Genomic DNA, 24,939 nt, shown 5'->3' on the forward strand with positions numbered 1-24,939 from the left:
ATTGCAATTAAGGATATGATATTGTGTTTCAAGAACAAAATCAAAGAAGTCATTAGGTCAGGCTCGTAAATAAACTTTCGGAAAGGAACTAGTTAACCAAAATCGATATATTGATGTCATCAATCCAACATATATCTAGCCCCAGAACCTCTCCGGGGTTGATATCCTAGCATTCAAAATACATAACCCACCATGATTACCTGGCGTTCGATCGTCCGTACCTTCCAAAATGTTTGTAAAATCTCCTAGCAGCAATCAGGAACGACATATTAACCATCATACAGAACCATGCGCCCCTCAGAGCCCAAGTACGACAGTTAAGTCTGCTCGAACACCATTCATACAACCTACTCAAAGAAGTAAGATACCCCTTCCTGCAAGGCAACCACTCGGTGCTAATATAACCCAGTTCAAACTACCAGTTCCACCAGGAGTCCTAGTTACAACTCCAGAGCAAGCCAAGAATGTCGTCTCCAAGATCAGTAAGTCCACACAATCTCCAAAATCGCTCATCTACCCAAAACTAAAATCCCATCAGATGCACCATCAATGATAAAAGCTCAAGTCCTCGCAGGCGGACGCGGAAAAGGCAAATTCAACAGTGATGGCAAAAGCGGCGTCCGAATGGTCAACTCGTGAGTTCCCACCAAAACTAAAGCAACCGAAACCCAAATCTAACAACATCAGACCAGACGATGCCTTCAAAAGTGCCACCAACATGCTCGGCTCCTACTTGACAACAGCACAAACCCCAGAAGACGGACTTCGCGTCGACAAGCTCTACATCTACAAAGCCATATCCATCGCACAGGAATACTATCTGGCAATGACATTCGATCGGCAGCGTACCTCACCGGTCCTACTCATTTCCTCATCGGGTGGAACAAACATCGAATCGAACGTCGACAATCTCCACAAACTTTGGTTCGGACTCTCAACAGGCATAACCGACGAGATCCATGCGTATGTCCAAGCCGAGTTGGGATTCTCGGATACCGAGATGAAGGATATACACCGGATCCTTGTGCAGATGGTCCAGCTATTCAAAGAAAAAGACGCGACGCTTGTTGAATTGAATCCACTGGTTCGCACGGAAGATGGCGAGTTTATCTGTCTGGATGCTAAATTAGGGGTTGATAATTCAGCAAGATATAGGCAGAAGGAGATATTTGCGTTGGAGGAACGATCACCGGAAGAAGAGGAGGAGTATCAGCTGGCGGAATTGGGGCTTTCTTATGTGCGACTTGACGGGAATATTGGGAATATTGTTAACGGGGCTGGGTTGGCGATGGCGACTAATGATCTTGTTAGTTTGTATGGAGGGAAATGTGCGAATTTTCTGGATGTTGGGGGTGGGGCGACGAAGGAGGCTTTGTCAAGGGCTTTTGGGATTTTGTTGAAGGATAAGAGGATTAAAGGGATTTTGATTAATATTTATGGAGGTGAGTATACGTGTAAACAGTGTGGGAATTGAATAACTAATCGATGATAGGGATTGTGCGATGTGATATGATTGCCGAGGCGATAGTTGGTGCTGCTACGGAGATGGGTGGTTTTAAATGTCCCGTTGTGGTTCGGTTGCAGGGTACTAATAGTGAAAAGGGATTGAAGCTGGTAAGTATATCTTTTACGTTGTTATAGTATTAGCTAATTCAGATTGTAGGTCGAACAATCCGGGTTGGATGACTTGGTTGTAGAAGCTGAGTTTGAGGAAGCTGTCCAGATGATCGTGAAGAAAACATCCGGGGTGAAATTTTAACAAATTGGTTCATAAATCAAGATAGTTATGCATTCTGTTACTATAAACGTGCAAAATAATGTCATAACCCGAGGCGAAGATACCTAACAGGACTCGAAAGAGACTAGTACAATGAATCATAAAAATAAACACTCGCTATCGCACAAGCTAGACCCGTAAACGCAGAAATAAAACGCAGTCTGATTCAAGATATCATGGCTGGTGTAAGGCTCACCTGGGGAGACTCAGACTTAATTACCAAATTGGCCATTTGTTCCTCGACCGTAGGTTTCCTAGCCCAGACTCGGCGACTAAACACAATCAGCGAAAGATAACCCTCACGATACTCATATAAGAAACTCACCCAAGTTCATAAGCATGTGTACGAGGATTCCTCAACTCAGCTCGAACCTTCGAAAGATACACCTGGACCTCCTCCGGTGTCCAAGGAGTGGGCGCACCATACTTAGTTAGCAGCCACATAGCCCACCCCTCCAACGCAGCAAGCCAATGAGCGTATTGAAGCTGACCAGCCTCCTTGAGAACCTTATCTTTCGGCCACGGCCCTAAGGGAATTTTATATAGCTTTTCGTGCACATCGACAAAACCGGCCTTCTCTATTGCGCCTCGCATTGTCTCCTGCGTTAGGAGGGAACGGCCGGCTCGCTCGGAGCAGCCGATGAAATTATCCCCCCATGTAGCTAGAGTGCCGTTTTCTTTCAGGGTGTCGTCGTCGCTATACACTCGTACGTCTAGTTCGATCTGCTCGATCCAGCCGCCTGGAGTAAGAGCGCTGGATACCGTGGTTGTTAGATACTGTTGTTGAACAGAAAGATTGGAGATGAGGAAGGGAGCCTCGACTCACTCGTAGCACTGCTTGTACAATTGATCCCACCCATCTGGTGTGAATGCTCCTAGCATTAGACGCATGTGGATAAAGTCGAATGGTTCTCTCCAGGTCCAGTCACGGAGGATATCGTCCACTTCGAGTAGGCAGTTGGGTGGCATCCATGTCACTGGAGGGGGAAGATGTCGACGCCACGGACAGTTGCTGAAATCCGTTAGACTGACACAATAGGAGGAAGGGAAAGAAAGGGAGGGTGTACCAGATGAATACCTATCTGCCATATCACTGAGTGAATGTAAGCAGGGTTCGATTGAGGATGATGGGTGGGAACTTACATAGCCCATGTTCCTTTCCCAGTTCCAATGTCTAGAATATGCTGGAGTTTCCTGTTAGCGAAAGGTAAATATCCAAATTCAAGATCGCTTTCTCCTTTCTCACCTTGGGAGATTTGCCGAGGGGAGCATGGTGGAGAGGGTTTTCTCGACCATTGTCCAATACGAGAAACACCATGTGACTGAATATCACCCATTAGTTGTTGCTTGAGCCAGATGGAAAGACGAGAAGAAAAGAGTATCTACCCAATCTCAAAAGCCTCGAATTGCTGGTCATCGGAAGGACTCCTGTACATGATTAGCCTAGTCCTCCGTAGTGTAGTATCGCGACCGACCAATAATCATCTTCCTTCATAGACTGGTATCTGATCATACTATTAGGGAGGGCGCATGTCTTCACTGTTCGGTTACTAGACTCACCTTCTGCCATTTTCCAATCGGCCCTTCGCAATTGACGATGCAATAGATGTTGTTTCCCTGAGACGGTTAAAAGGCAAAACGGCATGGAAATCAATTCGACTCACGACTGAAAGTCTTGAGGTTCCCAGTCTTGGGTGAGAGTATAGAAATCGACATCCTAACAGTGTTAGATATGCGAAGATAAATTGTAGTCTTATAACTAACAACAGCAATTCTTTCGGCCATTTTGGGGTTTGCGCTAAAAGAGAAAAAAACGTGGCAAGTGGAAATGACAGCGGTCGGGTGCATCCGGCTTTAGTTTCAACGGTGTACTTATGCCGTACTTATGTCAGGGAGATATTATGGAGATATTATGGATGTTCACGGGTATAATATAGCTGATCTCTTCCAAATTTGGGATACGCGGGCCGAGTGCCGCCAAGGTGTCTCCTTGGTTGCAGATGTTGAGCTACCTGACATATCACATCTCAGCCAGTCTTGCATCGCTGATTCTCATGATTCCACTGAAAAGCAACCAAAAACCCATACAAATGAACAGTCGCACCAATTAACACTGAGATATGGAATATCTGGTCAGATGATCCCCAAATGTCAAATGCTCCGGGTGTCCACGACTCATCACCGTCGCACTTGATGACCACGGAATGGCATTGACTAAACACGCGGCACTCTCGGATCTCATCCAAGATCACCAAATAATTATTAAATTGGGAGACCCAGAAGGCGTGAAGTTCTTCCGTGCGCCAATACCGGTGGAAATCACGAAACTAGCAGAAAGAGACCGCACAAAAGGAGTAAAGGCGAACGATGCGCCGATAATGGCCTTGGTTATGTTTGTCGCAGCCAGGCAATTAAAATTGGGAGATAAATCCCTTGGCCTTTGTACCGTAATCTTGAGTGAAGTTCTGGGAGATGCTGGGGTGATGAAAAATGCACGTGAATCGGCGGTCTCCAAGTTCATAGGGGCTTGTTATCTCGTAGTAACCTCTTTTGAAAGCTGCGGACTTTCAAGTAGTGCTTACTACAAGAACCGCAATACTACACCTGAGATCACCCATGGCATGTCGCAAGGTCGTAGAAGTCAAACAAGTCTCACGTCGTCTTGACACTTTCCCTTCTTTGGTTTTTACAAGGCCTCAGCGAGCACTCCTTGATACATAGAACCGCCATCTTGAAGAGGGGAACGCTCTAGGCAGTATACTATCTGGCATACGGGTCGATTCAGCACTCGTAAGTCAGCGTCATACCCACCGGGGCATATAAAGAGAACCAGGACGTTCGCCCAAGAAGCGAATCCAGAGAGGTATAGGAGTGTGTATTCTCAATCTGTGTCTATCTGCTACTTTTCACCTCTTTCCATCAACGCGTATATAAGAAAACTGTAAAAGTAAAGAGAGTATAGGCAAGGCCAGTGCGTACTGAGGAGATCCATGGATGGTCCCCCACTACAGTATACAGATTAAGTAATATCGTGAAAAAAAAACACTGTCAAATACTACACAACAGAAATACTATTCTATAACCTGGCTCCCGATCGCCTAAACATTTGCTCCGCCTCATCCATCTTGCCTTGGGCACAATACAGGTTTCCGAGATTATTGACGGTTGCAACGGTTGATGTGTGTCTGGCCCCATCACTTTCTCATATCCAGCTAGCTAGCGCTGGCGTAAACACTCGCTCGTCCTCAACCTTGCCCTGGCCACTATATAGGTTACCGATAGTTACGCGAAAGCAGTATTGAGATGTATTCGCTGTCATTTTGATACGTTTACTTATAATCTTGAGGACACGGACTTTCAAGAGCGGTTTTACGAGGGGGTGGTAGTCCCCTTACAGGAAGATCACGACTATGCGGCTGGCACTCAAACAAGGCCTTAAGTTGATACGAAATGCATACATGTCTAGAGATAGAGCCGAGTGTCAAGTCCAAGGATTTCTTGGAAGGCTGTAGGTGTAACCTAACAGATATCACATCTCAACCAATCTTACATCGCTGATTCTCATAATTCCACTGGAAAGCAACCAAAATTCCATACAAATGAACAGTCGCACCCACCACCACTGAGATGTGGAATATCTGATGAGATGATCCCCAAATGTCAAAAGTCCCGGGTTTCCAAGACTCTGGGAAATGCGTCTGCAACCTGTGAGCTCATGGGAACTTAACGTACCGCGTAAAACAATACCCCGATGACAATGACTAGTCCTTCAAGATAGTAATATCGTAGTCCGGCTTGTTGATCGAGCTGTCCATAAGGGAAGATACTAGCAGCGTGGATAATAGGAGCGAATGCCGAAAGTCCCGTCGCCACAAATGATGATGATCGTAATAGTCTCCACTTTTGGCTCTGCAGTTTGGGATGCACCACTACAAATCCGGTCAGGAAGCCCAGAGAGCCAATCTGTACACAAAGTTAGTTCAATGCTAACAGAGGGTTTGAGAAATGCCAACAAACCATTGACCAATAAAGCTTTTGTAAATGTGGTTCACAGTAGAAACCAATATATATCCCCGAAATGAACGAACCAAGGATTTGGAATACGATAGCAACGTAGTCCAAGCGACCCCATAGATCAGTGAAATGGGCAGAATGACAAAGAAAGGTGTGGTATGCAGACGAAATACCAAAACAAATGGCCGAAGTTGTCAAGTAAATGTGAAAAACAAGCTGATCGGTCCATGTAGCGCCCGGAAAAGACGTAGAAAAATAAACACAGAGAAGCCCGTTGCCCAGCAAAGCTATGGTCGCCGGAATGAGATGGGAGTAAACATTCACAGTCTCGCTGTGAAGATACAGCAGGCTGCTAATGCACCGAGAAGTCGACGGTACCACTGGCCTATACCCTGTCCGAATGTACGGGTTATGGGCATACCACGAGGGAACTTCATTGCGATTCAGCAGTCGTGCCCCTGAGGGACTCCCTGATTCCTTTAGAAGTGAGCTGTCGCTGCGCTCCGTCCCGCTTAGCGCCCGTTCGAACGACCGTTTGAGAAGTGCCATTTCTCAACCTCTTCGTTCCTACTTTGATGATATATTTGAGTACCGAGAGTTCGAAGGTACGAACGAGGCCCGGGTATTTCGTGTGGCAGAGCATCTTGTGAGCTGCATAGGGCATGGTTCCTGAGACACTCATGGTCCCGTGCACATGGGGGCCTGTTCTTCAAAGCGGACTATTTTTCGAATAATTCGATCTCGAAAAGGCACCGGTATAGGATCTCAGATACAACAAGATTGTTCAAGTGACCTCCAATAATCCTTTCTGATTTCAGAGGTTAGCCGCCGTGACATATATCACATTGGTGATAAGACCCCCGCATATCGCTTATGGTTTCATCACAATCCTCCACACTCAGGGTAGATTTCGCGGGACCTAGCTACCTTTCCAACCAACATCAATCTATTCCTAGTCGACCCAAGTGCAGGTGGAATTCAAATAAATATCCTCGAGGGCCAGTTCTATGCAAATCACAATATAATATATACAAAATCCCAGACTTAACAATACCATCTAATTAGTCGGCAATTCCCCTACCATCTAACCGAATATTCCTCCTCCTCATCAATCACAACAACCATCCACACCCCAATCTGACCATTATTAGCCAACAAGGGCGTACAGTGAATCCACCGATTACGGCCTTGGCCATTGGACTTGGTCATCCACCTGATACGAGCTGTCACGCTTCGCCCGGCCATCATGGCGTTGACAATATTATCGCGTTTCGGGCCTGTCTCGCCGATGCGGTTTAGGAATGACGATTGGAGCATACCTGGGATTTGGAGGGAGGGTGATGTGAAGAGGATTCGGAGGGATGGGTACGGGCGGACGAGGAGGTACTGGGATAAGTTTCGTTAGTCTTTATATACATATCTGGGGATGGGGAAATGAAGGACATACGTTTTTGTAGACACCAGTCAAGGATAGACTGGGAGCCGGGCCTGGTGTGGGGTTTTGTGGGAATTGGGATGGGGTGTGGATCTCGCTCTCGGTGTCGGAGTCTTGGAGGAATAGACGGTGGTTGGGATCTTCGTTGACTACCGGTTGGAAGAGAGTTCCGCCGTGCTCGCGCACATTCTGTAGCTCGCGTGGACTGAGGAGCTCGCTAAGTTCTTGGAACTCGCTTTTTGATTCTTTGATTATTTGGCCGCCCGTCCCTGGGTTTTCTTTCTGCGCTTGGATGTCTTGGAGAGATTCCATTTGTGCGCCTTCCATTGCGAGACCGGAGACGTCAACCTGAGCGCCGATGAAGTAGCGGATGTTACCACGGCTGTCGCATAGTGGAGCCATTTGGAGGAGGTTCATGAATGGTGAGCCATCACGGCGGCTGTTTTCCGGATTAGTTCTGCAGATTGAATTGAGTTGGAGGTACTTACTAGTTCAGGAAAAGCTCGGAGTGAGGTCGTCCAGCTTTGAGCGCTTCGCGAATTCGTCGAACACTGTTGGGGTTCGTCTTCGGTCCTTGTAAGAACCGACAGTTTCGTCCGAGGACGTAGTCTATGCCATATTGTGTGGTGCGGTGGAATTCTGGATGATACGTTAGCCAATTTCGTATCAACGGTGTAAAGAGCTATAGACATACCCCCAGAAGCGAAGATAATAGGATTATCTGGCCGCGATGGGTCGGTCAGACAGAATACCTCAGCCAGTGCATCTGCTGTTCCCTGGAACTTATCGGGCAACGTTCCGCGTACGCGCTCCTCCACTACCTTGCCAGTAATGTTGATACAGGTAGATGTAATGAAAGCAGGTAATTCCTCAGCAGTCAAAGCGTCCAGCGCTGCCTGCACGCGCTGTTCAAGGGCCAAATTTACAGTCGGGCCAACGGGATGCTCTGCTGTTTCAATACCGGAGGTAGGAACATCAACAGCTAGACGTACGAGCGCATTAGCATACTCAATTGCTTTGAGAGACTTAGAAGCATTCAGATAATAAGTCAGGGTCGAAAGTGAACCGGGACGTTCCTGGGCGAGGAACTCGCGGAAACGCGCGAGGTAGCGCGGATTGCTCAGAATCGCTAGCATATGGTTGGAGCAGAACATGAGGTCCGCTTGTTGCTCCAGGGTATGCAGTGGGGCTACTTCGCCCTCGTATGGAGCGACCAGATCAAAAGATGATTCCTCATTTTCTTCAATGATAGGGTTGAATTGCTCGGAGCCCTCGTTAGGATTCTTCTGTTGAAGGACCGGGAGTTCGTTGATAACGAAGTTACGTCGTATCGACCTATTCGACGCTGACGAGTGGGCATCACGGGTGGATGAAGTTGGTGATCTGCATGATTAGCCAGGAACTGGACGATTGGGAGTCTTTGGCCTTACGAAAGATAGCTACGCGGTGGCCCGCCTATAGAATGGTGACCTAGCGATTGGGTCCCGATAGACTGTTGGTCCAGCGAAAGGGCGCTGAGAGATCGCTCGTCAAAGTTTTGACGGCCCGCTGAGGTTGAAGGGTGGTTTTCGTGGTGTGGCGGTGACTGGTCTATAGGGCGATAGCCCAAATCTAGGGTCCCAACTGAATCTGTGACTGACACCTGATCGATGGAGGGTTTGCGAACAGACTCTTCGCCATTATAAATGCCCTCAGAGACACCATTAGTTTTGAACCTAGGTGTTGATCGCTGTTGCTGTCCCATAGGTGGTCTTCCAATAGCCGGCTGACCAAACACCGGCGATAAAGGCACTTGCCCTGGAGAATGCGAGCGTGACGAACTCTGGGCTGAAGTCATGAATTGCGCGCCAAAGTCGTGCGGCTCAACAATAGTGGGCGTAGAAGACATGGCGGAATGTCTCTTGTGAGGACGATTATCTGGGATGCACGGTGGTTCCATAGCGGCCTGACCTGACTATTTCAAGCGAGGGATCGGAATCGAGATCGGTTAGGAGCTCAGGCCTTTTCAGGTCCTTTGAAAAAGCAATGAGATCATTCATGATTAGATCGCGAACCCACGAGGCTTTTCCTTTTTTTCCAACACTCGCCCATGGTTTTGATGAAACGAGGGCAACTGAATCCCATCTTTTAAGCGTAAGCTGCCCGGCTGTCCCAATAGTTGGGAAATGATCGGCAACCTTACAATTTCCAGGTCCCCCGATCTGATCGATCGGTCGATCTTCAGGTTTCCCGAAATGGATTCCTTCGAAAGATCACAAAGTCAAATAGCTCGATGATGTAACAGCCCCGTATATTTGAAATTTGGATTCGATTGTTGAAGAGATCTGCAAATCTGAGCCTCGTCTTCAATAGTTTACCCTCGAGGGGCTTTTTATCTTTGTTTGGAGGGGCATTGAAAAATTATGGGGCAATCTTTTTCACTAGTCGCAGATCGTAAATCAGCATTCATGAGAAGGTTCGCTTTTATTTCCGAGAAATCAGAAATAACTAGGAAGATACGGAGTATACTTCCTATGAATATGTATTCCCCATCGTTATAAGGCAACCGTTCGCCGAACCTGCGTGTCTCCCATTTTTGCTTTTCTGGGATTTGTCAGTCTCGCGGCCGATTTGGCATACAATTCTCGGTTGATATGGATCCGGGCAAAAGGAGAGAGAGGTACCTGAAAGCCGGGGGCATATAGCCAAGACCTCGGATATCACAACCGTGGTGCCAAGAAAATGCATATTCGCAGTCTCTAGTCGACACTGTAGTTTTCTTTCCAATACACCTAATTTATAGCTTTCCCCGGCATCTTGGTCGCCAATGAGCCTCCATACATTATTGTGGAGACCTTAAGTTTTCACATATTCTCTCAATATGTTATTCTCCACATATTCGCATAATAATATATACATTATTCGCTCTTATAGTTGTACAGTGTCTGCAATCGCTAAATTCCATCTGTACCATGGATACACGATCAACACCATAATCGTACCATTGATGTACCATGGACGTATCATGGAATCAGATTTATGTACTTCAGGCGCTGTACGGCTGGGGACTCCCGAGGTCGGGAGAAGATTGCGCGCTTACCTACATGAGATAGTCATGCGAATGTGGATATTTTAATTGATATCGTCGCTTATCGTGAAAAGTAATGTCGAAAATTACGCGCGTAATCATATATTATCGTCAGGCCCACCGGTGGGACCATATGGCCTTAAGCTTGTTCTTGTGATACAAAGGTAAACCGCAGTAGTCCTAGATCTGTCAGTTATGTTGTTATGCCCCCTTCCCCCTGAGCACTTCTAAAGTTCTCCCGAGGCAAGCAGAGCATATTCCATAAACATGAATCAGACGGTTTTAAAAGAGGTCACATGCTCTTGGCACAAGCTTATAATTCGCCAAGCACAAATGGGGTTGCAACGGGCTGGTGCATAAAGCTACATTAGAGCGGATTCCCGCCATCCCCACACTTTGCACCGGCAAAACTCGCGATAACCGGGGCGCCACGAGCCTGGGGCGGAAATTCACCACGCTGATACGTTCGTGTCTCCCGCACCCCCCGGCTATCTCGTCGGCGAAATCGGTGATTCCTTCGGTTTTCCCGGCTGGCGATAAGAGCTGCATTATCACGAGGTAGCATGATCGTACTTAGGTCATGAAGGATTTATTAGTTGCATGCACCCCGTTTTTCTTTTTTTCTTTTTGAAACGCACCTCCTGTTGTGAGCGATATACGATTTTGTGTCAATCATGAGTGGTACTGAAATTACCTCTGCTTCGTCGGTCGGAGACCATGACAATAGGAAAGGGACCGAGTTTATCAAGGTGCAGAATGAGGATGAGCTACGGTTGGCCCAGATGGGTAGGTTGTTGATTCCGTGCTGTTGAGAGGTATGGTATTGACTAGCGACACAGGACATAAACAGGAGTTGGAGCGTCATTTCTCGCTTTGGAGTTTGATTGGACTGGCGGCGAACTGTACTATTTCATGGACAGGTCAGTTGGGATCCTCCAAGGGCTCAGTACTCGACTCACACGATCATAGGTCTCGGCTTGGGTTTAATGACTGCGATTAATGCAGGTGGCCCTGGCGCCCGTGAGTTTTCATTCCATGCCGATCGCAAGAAAGCCAGCTAATAACAAGGCTCTAGTGATATATGGCTTCATCCTCGTTTTCATCCTTCAATGTTTCGTCGGCGCTTCCCTCGCAGAATTTGTATCGGCATACCCCACAGAAGGAGGAATGTATCATTGGATTGCTGCCATTGCTCCTAAACGTTATAACAGTTTGCTCAGCTTTGCCACTGGCTGGTGCACTGTGTTCGGATGTGGGTTGGCCCCCAATATCAAAAGTCTTGGCATGGAGCTGATGAAACATAGGGATCTTCACGACTGCATCAACCAATTTGATTTATGCCACAACGGCCATGGCACTGATTGCGCTTTACCATGATGGCCTGGTCATTCAACCCTGGATGACTTTCGTCGCATATCAAATCCTCAATATTGTGACTGCGGGTGTGGTTATGTTCGGAAATCGGTTTATTCCCACGATCAACAAGTTTTCATGTACGTTGGCTCTTTTTTCCTGCGTGGTACAATAACTGACGAGTGGTAGTGGTCTATCTGCAATTGGCTTGGTTCGTTACCATGGTTGTCGTGGCCGCCAAAGCGCCAGTTCATAATGACAGCAAGTTTGTGTTCCGCACTTGGATCAACGAGACCGGCTGGGACAACAATGTTATCTGCTTCATCACTGGACTGGTCAATCCAATGTACTCACTTGGAGGTCTGGATGGGATCTCGGTAAGTTATACTCATTCCCACGGTGCCAAGGCGAACGCAGCAGCTGACCATACCATAGCACATCACAGAAGAAATGCCCAATGTAAGTTGAGGCGGATCAGAGACACAAAATGTTGTGTATTGTACTGACCAGTTTATTATAGCCCGGAAGAAACGCCCCTCTGGGTCTAGGTTAGTTCGGTGATAGGATTGCTTGCGTCAAAGCTTGGCTAACTGTATATCAATAGCTATCACCATGTCAATTGCATTCGTGACCGGACTGTCATATTTGCTCAGTCTGATGTACTCAGTTCAAGATTACAGCACTTTGGCTGCCACACACACTGGACTTCCCCTTGCTGAACTCTTTTGGCAAGCAACCTCTACAAGAGGTGGAGCATTTGCGCTGGTATTCATGGTGTGGATTGCTCTTGGACCCTGTGTCATCGGTTCGCAGTTGAGTGAGTAGTGCTTGTTTATTCCTGCAAGACCAACCCATTCTGACTCTTCGATAGGTACCGGACGAGTATTCTGGGCCTTTGCCCGTGATGATGGCCTGCCTTTGTCGAAGGTCTGGGCCCGTGTCCACCCTAAGCTGGGATCACCATTCAATGCGCAGCTCTGTGTTACCGTGATTGTCGCTCTTCTCGGATGCATCTACTTGGGATCCAGCACAGCTTTCAATGCAATGATGAGTTCTGCGGTGTATGTTTTCCACATACTGCAAAACAGTTAGCATGCGTACAATACTGACATGGATATAGGACAATCAACAATTTGGCCTACATTGTGCCCATTCTGACAAACGTTATCCTATTCCGTCGAACCATGCACCGTGGCCCATTCTTTATGGGTCAGACGATCGGAATGACCGTGAACATTGTCTCTGTGGCGTGGCTGGTCTTTGCCATTATCTTTTTCTCATTCCCGTATCAGATGCCTGTAACCGGTATGTTCGCGACTTTCCATAATTCCCTCGTATTTTGCCGAAGATATGTGCTAACAACCATGCAGTAACAAACATGAACTATACATGTGTTGTTGTAGGCGGATTCTTGTTCATTGAGCTTGTTTGGTGGCTCATTGCAGGAAAGAAGTACTCTGCGACTGTACAGCGCGCTAGAGAGGAAGGAACCAGGGAGACAGTAGTTATTGGCGATGGAAAGTCCGCTGAGTGAAGTTTGGAGGCAGTAGGCCACTAGCGCATTCTAATGTGTTGCATTTATCGTGACCACAATTTCTCACTTAAATAACTTTTCCCATTTCTCTCATCTTCCCTTTCTTTCCTCTCATATCTATCATCATTTTATCCAAATTGCATGATATCTCTCCGCTATCATGTCTTCCTCCAGCCATCAGCGAGATGGCTCACGTATCATCCCACCGCGAACCCAAGCAGATAACCTGCCATCATTCAGAGAAATCGCCATCCCAAATGTGGACGGGCTATCCGAACTCTCGGACCTTCAATCCTGGATAACCCATATCCAGCTCATCCTTGGAAACCTCAACCTCTTGGCTATAATTAGCCACCATCTTCCTCGACCCACACCGGACCACATCAACTATGAGAGCTGGCTGAAATGGTCCCAGCTCGTGCGCAACTGGCTGATGCTAAATGTGGAAGAGGGGTTTTCTACCTTCCTCAGATCCATTCGTCCTCACCTTGAGCTAGCTGATGAAACCTACCTCATGATCACTGACTTGCTGCTACACGAGGAAGAAGACATTGAATCCATGGAATTCATCAAGCTGTGGTCAATGCGACGCGACCAGTTCGATGATATTGTTGACCATATCCTTGACACTCTCCACCAGGGTGACCAAGCCTCCTTCTAAGAATGGGTTGGGTAAGTTGTTTTTGTTGTCAATCCTTGGGTGTTTGCTGTGTTCTCACCTTTTATTTACAATGCTCTCACTTCTCACTTACCAACCTCTGACATTGCATTTATTAACTCTTCACTTCAACTTCTAGGAACTTCTGAAGCTACATACCGCTAGTGTCATATGCTTGGTGTGCAAATTGAGCGTCAGACGGAGGACATGCGACGTTGTATTGAACAAGTAGATAGGGTCGTTGATATTTTCTTGATCCAGTAGAGGGAAATGCTGGAATACGTGCCACCCATCAACCGCGGAGAATACGACAGTAATCGCCCTTCTGGCAAACCCGAGGTGCTTACGGAATCCAATAACGAGTACGATCCCGGGGACGTTATCCGAGGAAGCGGGGGAGAGTGATGACCACCGAATGAATTCTTGCGGCGATAAAGCGGTTTTGAGCACAGAGATATTCAGCGTCTTTCATTTTGGTCAACAATCCACTCCTTTGCTGCATATTCTTTATGATTTAGTACCCAACCTTAGCACCTAAGCACTTAGCTGTGTCAACCTTGGCCAGCACCACCGTGATTTCTCCAGCGAATCCAGTGAGCTCACGGAGTACAACGACGAAGACGACCCAGAGAATGCTCGTGGGAAATGCCGCAGTGGTGGATACATGATTGACCAGCGAGCTCCATATGGCTTTCACCCCACCTATGAAGAAACCATATTTTATGCCACGTCCAGGTTAACTGAATTTGAAGAGTGTTAAGAGCAATGAGACTGGACTTTCAGTACAGCTATGCTTCTGGTATTTGTCATTGCTAGCAGCTGTATGGATACGGTGTAGTAATGAATGATGCTACTATGGAGAAGGAACGATCCCAGGTATTCTTCATCTTTCTATAGCTAGTTCTTGTAGTATTCAAAGTGAGGCGGTGGAGCGGGTAGAAATGTCGATTCCGAGAAATATCCGTAGGAAACAGAGAATAGCCTGTAGGAATACCAGTGGTACCATTAGATACCTCATTATTACATTCCACAGAAAGGCATTATCATCTCCCAGGTCTCCTTCTGCCGTATCGTGGCTTATATTGGATCACCACCCATCATGATCGATACAGTCGGATTAAAGCCACAGAAGGTCGATACGAAGCTAATTGATATATGGGGGAACTACATCGGCCATGCGCCATACATTTGCGATATATGAGAACGTTGACTATCCCCGTCTTTGCATATGATTCATTCTCATCTCTGTGCAAGATGTTTTGTTTGTCCATTGATTTGAGTAATGTTCGCTGACTCCAAGTCACTCACTATTCCGTTTCCTCTGGAATTGTCCATTGAAGATACAGAGTATCAATCCTATAACAAGCCATCAGCTAAACAAATCCATCAGTCCAACCATACAATAAACGACTCACCAACGACTCATCTTTCTCCCGACGTTCTCCAATTGCCCCTTCTCGATAAATCCCCATTTCATGTACCACTTCCGTAGTCTCTCCCCGTCAGTTGGAAACTCAGTGTCATAGGGTATGATCGCAATGACATTCTGAACGAGGGAAGTCTTCATGACACCCATGGAGCTACCAAACCCGATCCGTGGGATATCGCCCACTCTCTCCTCGCAGCGGTGCTCAACTTCACCCTCCTGCACCAGACGCAAGAGCTTTCTAAGAATAATGGTTCCATAGCCATATTGCTGTTGGTCCTGGCGCATGAAAATGGAGAGTTCAACGGTCGGTGCATAGGACAACAAATGACCACGGAAAGGTGACAAGTACGCGTAGCCAAGAATTAAATCTGCTCCGTCCGGCGTCTTCCGTGTGTCAGACACCACCACGTAAAATGGTAGGTTTCGCCTCATCAAATCCCGAAGGATGTCCTCATAGTAGGATATCGGTGGTGGGGTAGTCGCAAAAGTGGAACAGCTGTTAACAATGTACCAGTGGTTGATATCCCGAACTTGTGGGATATCGGACAAGGTAGCTGGGCGATTTATAATCATTTTTGGTTTTATTGTAATGTACAAGAATATAAACAGTAGAGGTGAATGTTCGAAAGAATGGATGTCAGACAAGCGTAAAGTGGGCAGACATGTTGTCGAAACTGATGCGGGATGTCAGTTTACCAAATTGGATTAGCGTGCAACATTAACACGCTAGTCGTTTCGAGTCTAGCGTATATACTGCTTTACCAATCAGGAGTATATAAGCCATCGCGCCAACCAATGTGCAAGCCCTTATAAGCATGAGATTTATTTCTCAAGTTTGAATAGTTTCATGAAGTCGATATATGCCTTACTCTAAAGCACCTATAATATCTCAATTGCTCGTACGCGCCGTACATAAAGTGTAGGACTACTATAAAAACCACATCGTTATTATCTTTCTATCAGTCTTTTTTAAGGTCTTTTCTGGGGTCTTTTAGAATATAACGGCTAAGTGACCCCTGATATTATTAGTGGCAGACCATTGATACGAGTCGGAGACCATATATATGTATGTATAAATGATGATTCATGGGCCATGAATCATGACAAAAGCAGCTCTGGAACATCTGAAACCACCTACCACCAGTGCGACTGCATTGTTTCCCGCACTATCAATATGCATGCGCCTTACGCGCCGGGGACTCCAGACCCCACTCTTACACAAGTCTGGATTGATCACATTGTCAGTAATTAAGGCCTGCTCCTCTGGATACTTGGATGCTAATCGATTTAGGATCACGTGATCGGTGTGCGTACAAAGCGCCAGGCCCACGACATGCGCCATTGCATCGAGCAGACGGATCGGGTGGTCAATTTGACCAACATCATATTGGTCCAGGCGACGGAACTACTGGAGGAAGCGAGACTGATCAACCGTGGGCAGTACCGAGGTGGTTCTTCGAGCGACTCGGTGAGCCCACATAGTACAACGACGACCACGACCCTGAGGATGTTCTCCCTTGCAAAGACGCCGACGAGAACGGACATGGTAAGGGTAATTCTGGAGCTGCTGGGCCTGTTTAGGATAGAGGGGATGGCGACGGTGACGGTGACGGTGACAGCACCAATCGATGTGATGCAGGGACTGGAAGCGCTACTAATCCAGCAATCTTGTACTTAAGAATACCCCATCTCTTTCGTTTTCCCTGTCATATTCACTTCGTTACTGGGAATTTGTGAAGATCCAGTAACTAACCTTTAGACCAAACACCCCTAGCTAAATTGCAATGTTTTTATAGTTGCTAGACCGCTAGCCGTATTTGGCCATTTATGGTGTGCGGCTTTGCCATGAATGGTCAACAAAGATAAGATGGCGAGATGTTGAGACCCACGTGCCTCATATTATGAAGGCGGAGACAAAAGAGGCAAGTTAACGGAACAACTCTTAGAACTCACGTCACTTTATCCAAGCTTTTCTCAACCATGGAAAGTTCTCATTTTATCAAATGTGATAGGACAAACTGCCGACCCACAAGGCTGATATCGGTAGATCGCCCCATTGCTGGACAATGATTGGTGAACTTCATCTATACCCCGGGTAGAGGGTCTGGTAACACTGAATTCCAAGGGAACAAACTATGGAAATGTCTCTGCCTAATGAACCTTAGAAGTGTGCAGTGGTACATCCATGGATGTACTTGTGTACCTGCGTCCTCGGGAAAGTGCGATGTCATACACATTGTTGGTCCGTTGGTCCTCGACGTTTCTCACTTCCCCCCCCGACGAATTTTTGTTCGCTCGACTTTTAGTTTGTTTTGATTTCGATTGTTTCTCACCCATCCTGCTCTTACATTGTCAATCTAAGTCTCCGACACCAAACACGTCTCTCACATCACTATGACCGCATCTACCGAATCCCACGAGGTAACCGCAACAGTGAAGAAGAAGCGATCACGGCGTGCACGCAAAGACAACCCTCCAGGTCCTGTCGCAGCCAAGCCGACAAAGACATTGTTTGTGGAAGATATAGGAGACGCCTTGGTTGATCAACTCTACGAAACATCCAACCGCAACGATGATGACGATAATAGTGGGGCCTCGTCGATTTCCCTCATGGATCACTTGCGCAATAACATCGTAGCACGTCCCGCGATCTCTTCCTGTTCCAGTTCCGCAAGCTTTCATACTGCAACCGATTCCAGTCCGGCGACGAGTGTGAATAGTCATGAACCTTTCGTCACCCTCTCACACGTACCAACCAAGGTTGATATCCTTGAGCCAACCACCCACGTCCTCCATCCAAGCACTGATTCCTTGCACGCGAAAATAGGTCGAGACCAGGATGTGGTATTTAAACTCGACGACTTCAAAACCATGACAATCATCCAACAGATAGCTGCACAACATGGCAGAGTGGCACACATGGGAATCCTCGATCACAGCTACCGATTCTTCGTGAACAAATCAAGAACAGCCGCATTGTCATTTAAGGTCCGCAACGGGGTAGCAGTAATTGGCGGAGACCCATTATGCAACAAAGACGAAATCCCCGAGCTCCTAACTGAATTTGCGACCTACCGACATCAACATCACTTGAGCATAGCATTTATGGGCGCCAGCGAGTCCTTCCTCAAACACTACGCCAATCCAAACAACTGGACAACCATCCGCTTCGCCACAGAACGCGTACTCAACCCCCAGACCAACGAAGTGATCCTCGAGAACAGTGGGAGACGCATCTTGACCAAAAGCCGTCAACTCACGAACAAAAGCAAAGGCGGCATCACCATGGGTGTTTACGCCCCCGCCGTTCACGGCACAAATCAAGAACTCCAATCCAGCCTAATTACTCTCTACGATGCCTGGCGCGCCGAGCGCAACGCCTCTGCCAGTCCCCAAGCCTTCATAACCGTCTACGACCCCTTCGCTCTCCCCGCTCTGATGACATTCATCTACACCCGCACACCAGATGGAACAGTCAACGGTTTCGCCGCGCTTCGACGTCTTGGTTCCGGCGGGTACCATGTCGACCCCTACATCGCGGCCCCAGGCAGCGTAAATGGTATCAGCGACCTTCTCCTCGTCATGGCAATGGCTCTCCTCCGACGCGCAGGCATCTCATACCTCGGTCTCGGCGTCGAACCCCTCCAATCACTGACTCGCGAAGACGTCAGCGGCATGCCGTGGCCCTGTAAGAAATTCACACGAGGCTTGTACGGCCATGCATTCCACCGTCTACCAATTGGCGGAAAGAAGACATACCATGACAAATTCCGTCCCGATCCCACCCAGGACTCGGATCTTTATCTTGTTTTCCCATCGGGCATACCCAGTCCGCGACATGTGCTTGCTATGACCCATATGGCTAATATCAGTCTGCGGAAGATATTCCGGGCGGATGTTCAGGCTTTCGTGTTGACTCGGAAGTTGAAGGCTGGTGGTGAGGTTGTTATGTCGCTTCGGAAGAAGGAGGGTTCGGCTGGACAGGATAAGGGTAGGGGGTTTGAAGAGGAACTTCTTGTATACTATTCGCCCTGTGCGGGTTAAACATCTTCCTTGCCTTTTGTTGCTATGTCAGCGATGGACACTACATCATACTCGAGGCGTTCTGTTCTAATTGCTTGGCCTGGTGTTCTTGCTGGGATCTTTGTACCTTGGTCTAGCGTCATTGTTCAGCTTTCTTAAGATTATTCATGTAATTTTCTCCTTTCCATGTATTAAGCCTTCCTCGTATCTGGTGCTGACTTGGTACCGGGTTTTGTAGATTTGTTCAATTCTGTACAGCAAATTCTCACTGGGTAGATTGGAATAGTCGAAAGAGACATACCCAGTGCCGAGGATGAGGACTCCATGCTCGAGGTTGTTTCAATGCCAGTATCAGGTCAATATGTGAATCATGATGTATAATACAATGTGAAATGCGATTCCCAACGCCAAGCCATGTCCCAGTGAAGACGATATGATCCAATTAACACATCCGACCGAAGAGAAAGTCTTTGACGATAGGAGAGCCCGAGAACTCCGGGTTCAGAAGGACACAGCTAGGAGGGTGTGAGTGATTGTACTAGACAATGAATGCATGGCAATGGAGGTGTGATGAGATAAGATACTGACTTTAGGAAATACTCCAACCCCACACGCCTTGATTCCAGGAACTTGGGTCGGAATTTATCTGTGATAATGGCTATTAGCCAATCGGCAATATAAAAGGGGAAAAGTACGGAAACGTACAGATAACGCTCTTCGGCGGCAATGCAGGCAATGCACTCCTCGCATGCGGGAAAGAATCAACCAACCGCTGACGCAGGTCATCGAACTCGGAGTATCTATAACAAATCCACGTATCAGCTAGACATCCCCTCGAACAGGGGCTGATAAGCAACATACCTCATCCGAATAACAATCGGACCACCCTATAGCAGAGGAACCATTAGAAAATAATTCCAACCGCATCCTCTCGCACTATCCAAAACTCACATCAAGTGTCTGAATCCGGCAATTCCAGACAACATAAGACCCCACCCCAGTCATACCCCGCACAACAACATGATCATCGATAGCAACACTACTCGCCCAAAGCCCACGACTCGTCTCGGAGTTCGGGTCGGCGGTGTGATCTTCCAGGGTGATGCGAGCCGCGCCATGAAGCGATGACAGGGATGCGTGCGAGGTATTACGCTCGTGTCGACGCCAGTAGGGTGGTACTACAGCGGAGGTGGGGCGTGATGTTGTCGAGGTGGAGGAGGCGGAGCTGCCATGGCCGTTGTGGGTGTTTGTAAGGGTGGAATTGGGATCGTCATTGGTGCTATCGGTCTCAGGTCGGAGTGCGGGGGTTAGGATATCTGAGTGTGGGGAGGAGGGGTGGTGCGGCTTCGATGCCGATCCGGCCTCCTCAGGTGCTGGCTCCATCCATTAGATGCTGTGAGGGATGGAGGTGCTGGCCTGTTTTATGGCGGGTTTGCGTTAGCTTTGCTGGTGAGGTTCATTGCGTTTGGGATGGATGTAGCTCGATTTGGGATAGCCCGAGGCGGTCTTCCCCTCCCTGTGCGGGGTGGCAAGTATAAAGTGCTCGTAGGGAATCGGGCTATTTTGGACATTGGGGTTGATGCAAGGATGGGTCGGAGTTGGGCGGAGTTGTACAAGCGATCCGAGGTGAGACAGACTAACCTTGGGAAATGTATGTGGTGGCAAGGTGAGAATGTATAAAGTGTAGAGGATTAGAATAAAGAAAATCAATTGGAGTCGAGATATGAGACAACGGTGGTCACGGGCTATGGCTGGTTCGGGATTAGTGGCTTAGCTAAGGGAACGGGGAAATCGTCCAATTCCATTTCGATTGTCATTTTTATTGACATTTCTAATTGTACTTCTGATTATATTTCCAAAGATATGATGAGAATTTCAAACTTGTCTATTTTTTAGCTTGAACTTGTCACTCATCTCAATCTCGGAATTTCATCAATCGACTACTCCAAAGCCAAGCAGCATCCTAATCCCAATACGGTAAGCGTTGCCTGATCGCCGTCCTCTAATCTTTAATTCTCACAACTCAGACTGAGACATACTTCTCTATCTTTGATAAAAAAAAGCACGATGTCTAGTGGGGACCGGGGACCCGGATGACAGATGTGACACACAGTGAGCTGTCCACCTGGGCAGTACAAACGTCCCTACAATCCGAGATCAATATCCCCGGATCGACACATCTCAAGGGCAAACCCCTATAGCGGACCCCTCAATAAACACCTCACTTCCAAAAAAAAAAGTCTTACTACTGAACTTACTTGACAGGGAATACCTTGGCCTTGCAAAAAAATAACAAATAAAAAAAGCATTCGATGCGGTAGAACCGCGAGGGTGGCACTAGTGCGTGCCACCATGCAAACCAACTAGTACATTCTATACATAGGCAGTTTGAATCCTGTGATTGCTTTTTTTCCCTTTATGAGCTCCCCACTCCTCCCTTGCTGTCTACTTTTTTTTTCTCCTCGTACTTGCACCCCTATACCTTGACATCTTCGAGTAGCCTGTTGCTATTGGCTTTAGATCATCAACAACTTCATCACTCTCCATTCCTCGCCTTGTTCTCGAAAGAGTCTAGGAATTCAAGTTCAGTAGGTTCTCCGGCATTTCCTAGTTCCATTACACTTTCCCCCTTCATTCCATCTACCCTAGGTAGCTATCGCTGGCTCTATAGTTGGTCTCCAGAGTGTGTGTCAGACTGTCACTGGCATTCTTGAAGACAAAAAGCTAACACTAAACTTTAGTATCTGCAGGCTGCCAGTTTCTGATCTTCTCAATTACCACCAATCTCAACCGACACCATGCTTTCCAAGACAATTTTCATCCTCGCCTCGGCTGCCACTTTAGTCAACAGTCAATTCGACCCGACATCAGTTCCATATGCTACAAGAGGTCAGTCTATATCCTTCATCCTCTCGCTAAACGTAAAAGCATTATATTAACATCTCTTTCTTCCCTCAGAGGCATGGTGTAGCTCCCAAACATCCGCATGTCCCCTCCTTTGCCTACAACTACCAGGAGCGTCTGGCTCACCAACATCAAACACCTGCTCAGCCGTAAGTCCTTCCCATAGCATGCATTCCCCAAGGAAAAGCAGAATTTCAACTAACCCCAATTCCCCAGTCCACATTACTCTACTACTGCCTATGCAGCAACGGTGTCACCCCCAACGCCACTGAATATTCCCAGACAATTCCCTACTACACCTGCACAGAATCCAACAACCAATGCGTTACCAAATGCAACGGTGACTCGACTTGCCAGAATAACTGCAGAGTAAACAACCCATGTGGAGCCCAGGATCCCAAGCGTGTTAATATCACTACGACCGCCAAAGCCGCTACCCCTACTGCATCAGAGACCCCTGTCAATACCAATGTCAATGGAAACGGAGCTACTGGCGCTGCCCCGCGCATGGCTTCTGTTGATATGAATCATGTCTATGGACTTTGCGTTTTGGTTGGTGGCTTCGTTGCTGGCTTTGCTACTCTCTTGTAGAGTGTAAGGGTCAAGTCTCAATTGAATCGCTTTGGGAGTATGATTCAAGGGTCCAGTTGGTTTGGATAATGAAACTTGGAGTTGTGGTTGTTCTTGCTCGAGACTTTACTAATATTGGCTAGTCTTTTGTTTCTTCTTGGGTTTGCATTTTCTGGCTGCATTAGCATTGAGCGTTTGTTTTTCTTTTCTTTTCTTTTCTTTTCTTTTCATGCTCGGGAGTTTACGGAGTATCTATTGCTGGCCCCTTGTTCGTTGTTTCTTGTTTTTACTTTGCCTACATTGGTAGTTTACATCTCTATAGAACATTATTCAACCCTATTTAATGCATACATGAGTTATTTACATTCTCGAGTTTCTGAGTACTATATCAAACTAATTTCTGGGTTTAAATGGGCGAGATGTTCAATTGACCTCTGATCCTCACCAAAATTATATCTTTGCCCGCACCTGCGTGCTATCCATTCGCTGTCCTTCATCATCTTGCTCTGCAACCTCTAGAACTGGGAACTTGGCTGGCATAATCCGCCGCGGTGTCGATCCTGGGATTACAGAGTATTTGGAAAAGTCGGAGACTCCACATTTCTCCCGGAGGAAGTCCTCATCTGTATCCAGGAGCCCGTTCACTATTTGGTGCGGGGCACGAAGCATAGCCAGAACAGCATCTGAGAATATTGTCTGTCGCAGCGTATCAGTATTGAAAGGAACAAAAAATTTGATAGTACACCATCTCCAAAAATGAACATACCGGCTTTCTTAAATCCTTTTTGTAAGATTTGTCGGATCCCTTATTATGTTCTGTAGCTGCCGATTCAATCGACTGGAAAGTAACGCAGTCAGCAATCCCCTCATGTACTCTAGGTCGGGATAAAATCTAGACCAAGGTACATACCGATGCGGGCCAGATACTCGTCACCGCCATTTCAGTTCGGCCTTGACGCACAAAGTCCATGGCGAGACCCTTAACCAAGACACTCATTCCAACCTTGCCTACATACAACGCATCACATATCAGCACATATAGTCAAACGCATTCGTGTCGACGCCAGTCTCCAGCAGACACGGATCAAACAAAACTCACCCATTGCATAACCAGTCTTCCCCCTAAAGAACCTCGAATAAATAGGCGGCGAAACAACAACAATGCGCCCTCTCCAGCCCCCCTTCTCAAAGAAAGGCAAAGCTGCTTGAACAGTCGCATAAAGTCCCTCGGGGTTCACCTGCTGCATAAGCTTAAACCGCTTAAGAGGCGTATCCTCCACCGAGGACCACCAGATCGCGCCGGAGTTGTACACAAGTACATCGAGCTTTCCGAAAACGCGCACCGTCTCTTCGACAGCATGCTGGATCTGTGCTGCGTCGCGCACGTCAACGGCAACCGTTGCGGCGTGGCCGCCCGCTTCGCGGATCTCGCGCTCTACTGTGTTGATGGTGGACTGCGATGAGTTCGGGTCTGGTGGGAATGGTGTCACTGTTGATGCGTCGGAAGTTGTCTTTGCAGATAGCATTACTGTGTTTTGGGTTAGTTTAGACGGTATATGTGGGTTAGGATGTAGCTGTACCGGCGTAGCCGTTCTTTGCTAGGTCTATGGCGATCTGGCGTCCGATTCCGCGTGATGCGCCTATGATTAGGGCGACTTGCTTTGTTTCGGACATTTTGAGAGCTTTGGGGAGATTTGTGGTCTGGTTATGTTGTTAAGAGTTGAGTGGGGGTTGATTGACGTCTTCGAGTAGGCTCGTTATATATACTTCGGTCTTTGTGATTACTCAATGCCGAGATTCGTCGATTATATATCTGTTTATGCAGTCGGCAAAAACAAGAATTATAATCAAGATATTCGGGTCCCGGGCCGCTTTATATGGCCAATAGATTGATTCGATGCTTAATTTCCTGATTACTCAAGTTCCGAGGTAGTCCAGGTCCACGGGCTTCGACCGATGATCTTCGGTGCCTCAGGCACCGCGATCAACATCCAAGCCCATAAGTCTCCAATGGGTCGATACTTCCATTACATGCTTCCTTATGACCAAAAGACTTAACGAGTAGCAATATGGAGCAGCCAAGCTGTCCCATGGACATATACTGTTGTGATTCGAGGGGAAGTTCCAGTTTGCTAGGTCGTCCTTGGGCCTATTGGTTTTTTTTGGGCTATGCGA

General features: G+C 47.3%; 11 protein-coding genes across 11 annotated transcripts; 6 read left to right on the forward strand and 5 right to left on the reverse strand.

Moving 5' to 3' along the window:
- Positions 1–192: 192 nt before the first annotated feature.
- Positions 193–1,759, forward strand: N7517_003975 (succinate--CoA ligase subunit beta; the record flags this gene model as incomplete). The annotated part of the gene is made up of 7 exons (XM_056721705.1): positions 193–231; positions 285–359; positions 410–482; positions 539–635; positions 688–1,442; positions 1,493–1,614; positions 1,664–1,759. 7 exons carry the CDS (start codon positions 193–195, stop codon positions 1,757–1,759), a joined length of 1,257 nt encoding a protein of 418 aa, XP_056577955.1.
- Positions 1,760–1,943: 184 nt separating this feature from the next.
- Positions 1,944–6,340, reverse strand: N7517_003976 (uncharacterized protein; the record flags this gene model as incomplete). Its single annotated transcript, XM_056721706.1, has 11 exons — positions 1,944–2,049; positions 2,103–2,531; positions 2,604–2,870; positions 2,921–2,961; positions 3,024–3,099; positions 3,164–3,205; positions 3,338–3,394; positions 3,442–3,494; positions 5,328–5,462; positions 5,510–5,740; positions 5,795–6,340. The coding sequence occupies 11 exons, from the start codon at positions 6,338–6,340 to the stop codon at positions 1,944–1,946; spliced, it is 1,983 nt and encodes a 660-aa protein (XP_056577956.1).
- Positions 6,341–6,868: 528 nt separating this feature from the next.
- On the reverse strand, positions 6,869–9,114 carry N7517_003977 (PAS-associated C-terminal; the record flags this gene model as incomplete). Its single annotated transcript, XM_056721707.1, has 5 exons — positions 6,869–7,177; positions 7,239–7,665; positions 7,715–7,865; positions 7,921–8,609; positions 8,657–9,114. 5 exons carry the CDS (start codon positions 9,112–9,114, stop codon positions 6,869–6,871), a joined length of 2,034 nt encoding a protein of 677 aa, XP_056577957.1.
- Positions 9,115–10,967: 1,853 nt separating this feature from the next.
- Positions 10,968–13,180, forward strand: N7517_003978 (uncharacterized protein; the record flags this gene model as incomplete). Its single annotated transcript, XM_056721708.1, has 11 exons — positions 10,968–11,079; positions 11,263–11,313; positions 11,369–11,545; positions 11,598–11,786; positions 11,836–12,023; positions 12,082–12,105; positions 12,167–12,194; positions 12,251–12,463; positions 12,518–12,707; positions 12,767–12,951; positions 13,017–13,180. 11 exons carry the CDS (start codon positions 10,968–10,970, stop codon positions 13,178–13,180), a joined length of 1,521 nt encoding a protein of 506 aa, XP_056577958.1.
- Positions 13,181–13,340: 160 nt separating this feature from the next.
- Positions 13,341–13,841, forward strand: N7517_003979 (Amino acid/polyamine transporter I; the record flags this gene model as incomplete). The annotated part of the gene is made up of 1 exon (XM_056721709.1): positions 13,341–13,841. One exon carries the CDS (start codon positions 13,341–13,343, stop codon positions 13,839–13,841), a length of 501 nt encoding a protein of 166 aa, XP_056577959.1.
- A 1,304-nt stretch (positions 13,842–15,145) lies between these two features.
- N7517_003980 (GNAT family N-acetyltransferase) lies at positions 15,146–15,840 on the reverse strand (the record flags this gene model as incomplete). The annotated part of the gene is made up of 2 exons (XM_056721710.1): positions 15,146–15,194; positions 15,254–15,840. 2 exons carry the CDS (start codon positions 15,838–15,840, stop codon positions 15,146–15,148), a joined length of 636 nt encoding a protein of 211 aa, XP_056577960.1.
- Positions 15,841–16,441: 601 nt separating this feature from the next.
- On the forward strand, positions 16,442–16,945 carry N7517_003981 (uncharacterized protein; the record flags this gene model as incomplete). Its single annotated transcript, XM_056721711.1, has 2 exons — positions 16,442–16,507; positions 16,559–16,945. 2 exons carry the CDS (start codon positions 16,442–16,444, stop codon positions 16,943–16,945), a joined length of 453 nt encoding a protein of 150 aa, XP_056577961.1.
- Positions 16,946–17,661: 716 nt separating this feature from the next.
- On the forward strand, positions 17,662–19,311 carry ergS (the record flags this gene model as incomplete). The annotated part of the gene is made up of 1 exon (XM_056721712.1): positions 17,662–19,311. The coding sequence occupies one exon, from the start codon at positions 17,662–17,664 to the stop codon at positions 19,309–19,311; it is 1,650 nt and encodes a 549-aa protein (XP_056577962.1).
- A 421-nt stretch (positions 19,312–19,732) lies between these two features.
- On the reverse strand, positions 19,733–20,673 carry N7517_003983 (PX domain-containing protein YPT35; the record flags this gene model as incomplete). The annotated part of the gene is made up of 5 exons (XM_056721713.1): positions 19,733–19,805; positions 19,879–19,936; positions 19,996–20,090; positions 20,152–20,177; positions 20,242–20,673. 5 exons carry the CDS (start codon positions 20,671–20,673, stop codon positions 19,733–19,735), a joined length of 684 nt encoding a protein of 227 aa, XP_056577963.1.
- A 1,415-nt stretch (positions 20,674–22,088) lies between these two features.
- N7517_003984 (uncharacterized protein) lies at positions 22,089–22,785 on the forward strand (the record flags this gene model as incomplete). The annotated part of the gene is made up of 3 exons (XM_056721714.1): positions 22,089–22,179; positions 22,249–22,343; positions 22,411–22,785. The coding sequence occupies 3 exons, from the start codon at positions 22,089–22,091 to the stop codon at positions 22,783–22,785; spliced, it is 561 nt and encodes a 186-aa protein (XP_056577964.1).
- Positions 22,786–23,214: 429 nt separating this feature from the next.
- On the reverse strand, positions 23,215–24,438 carry N7517_003985 (Short-chain dehydrogenase/reductase SDR; the record flags this gene model as incomplete). Its single annotated transcript, XM_056721715.1, has 5 exons — positions 23,215–23,460; positions 23,531–23,602; positions 23,675–23,772; positions 23,864–24,292; positions 24,345–24,438. 5 exons carry the CDS (start codon positions 24,436–24,438, stop codon positions 23,215–23,217), a joined length of 939 nt encoding a protein of 312 aa, XP_056577965.1.
- Positions 24,439–24,939: the final 501 nt, after the last annotated feature.

The sequence above is a fragment of the Penicillium concentricum genome, assembly GCF_028827145.1.
Source record: "Penicillium concentricum strain IBT 3081 chromosome Unknown utg000002l_segment0_segment0, whole genome shotgun sequence".
Lineage (NCBI taxonomy): Eukaryota > Fungi > Ascomycota > Eurotiomycetes > Eurotiales > Aspergillaceae > Penicillium > Penicillium concentricum.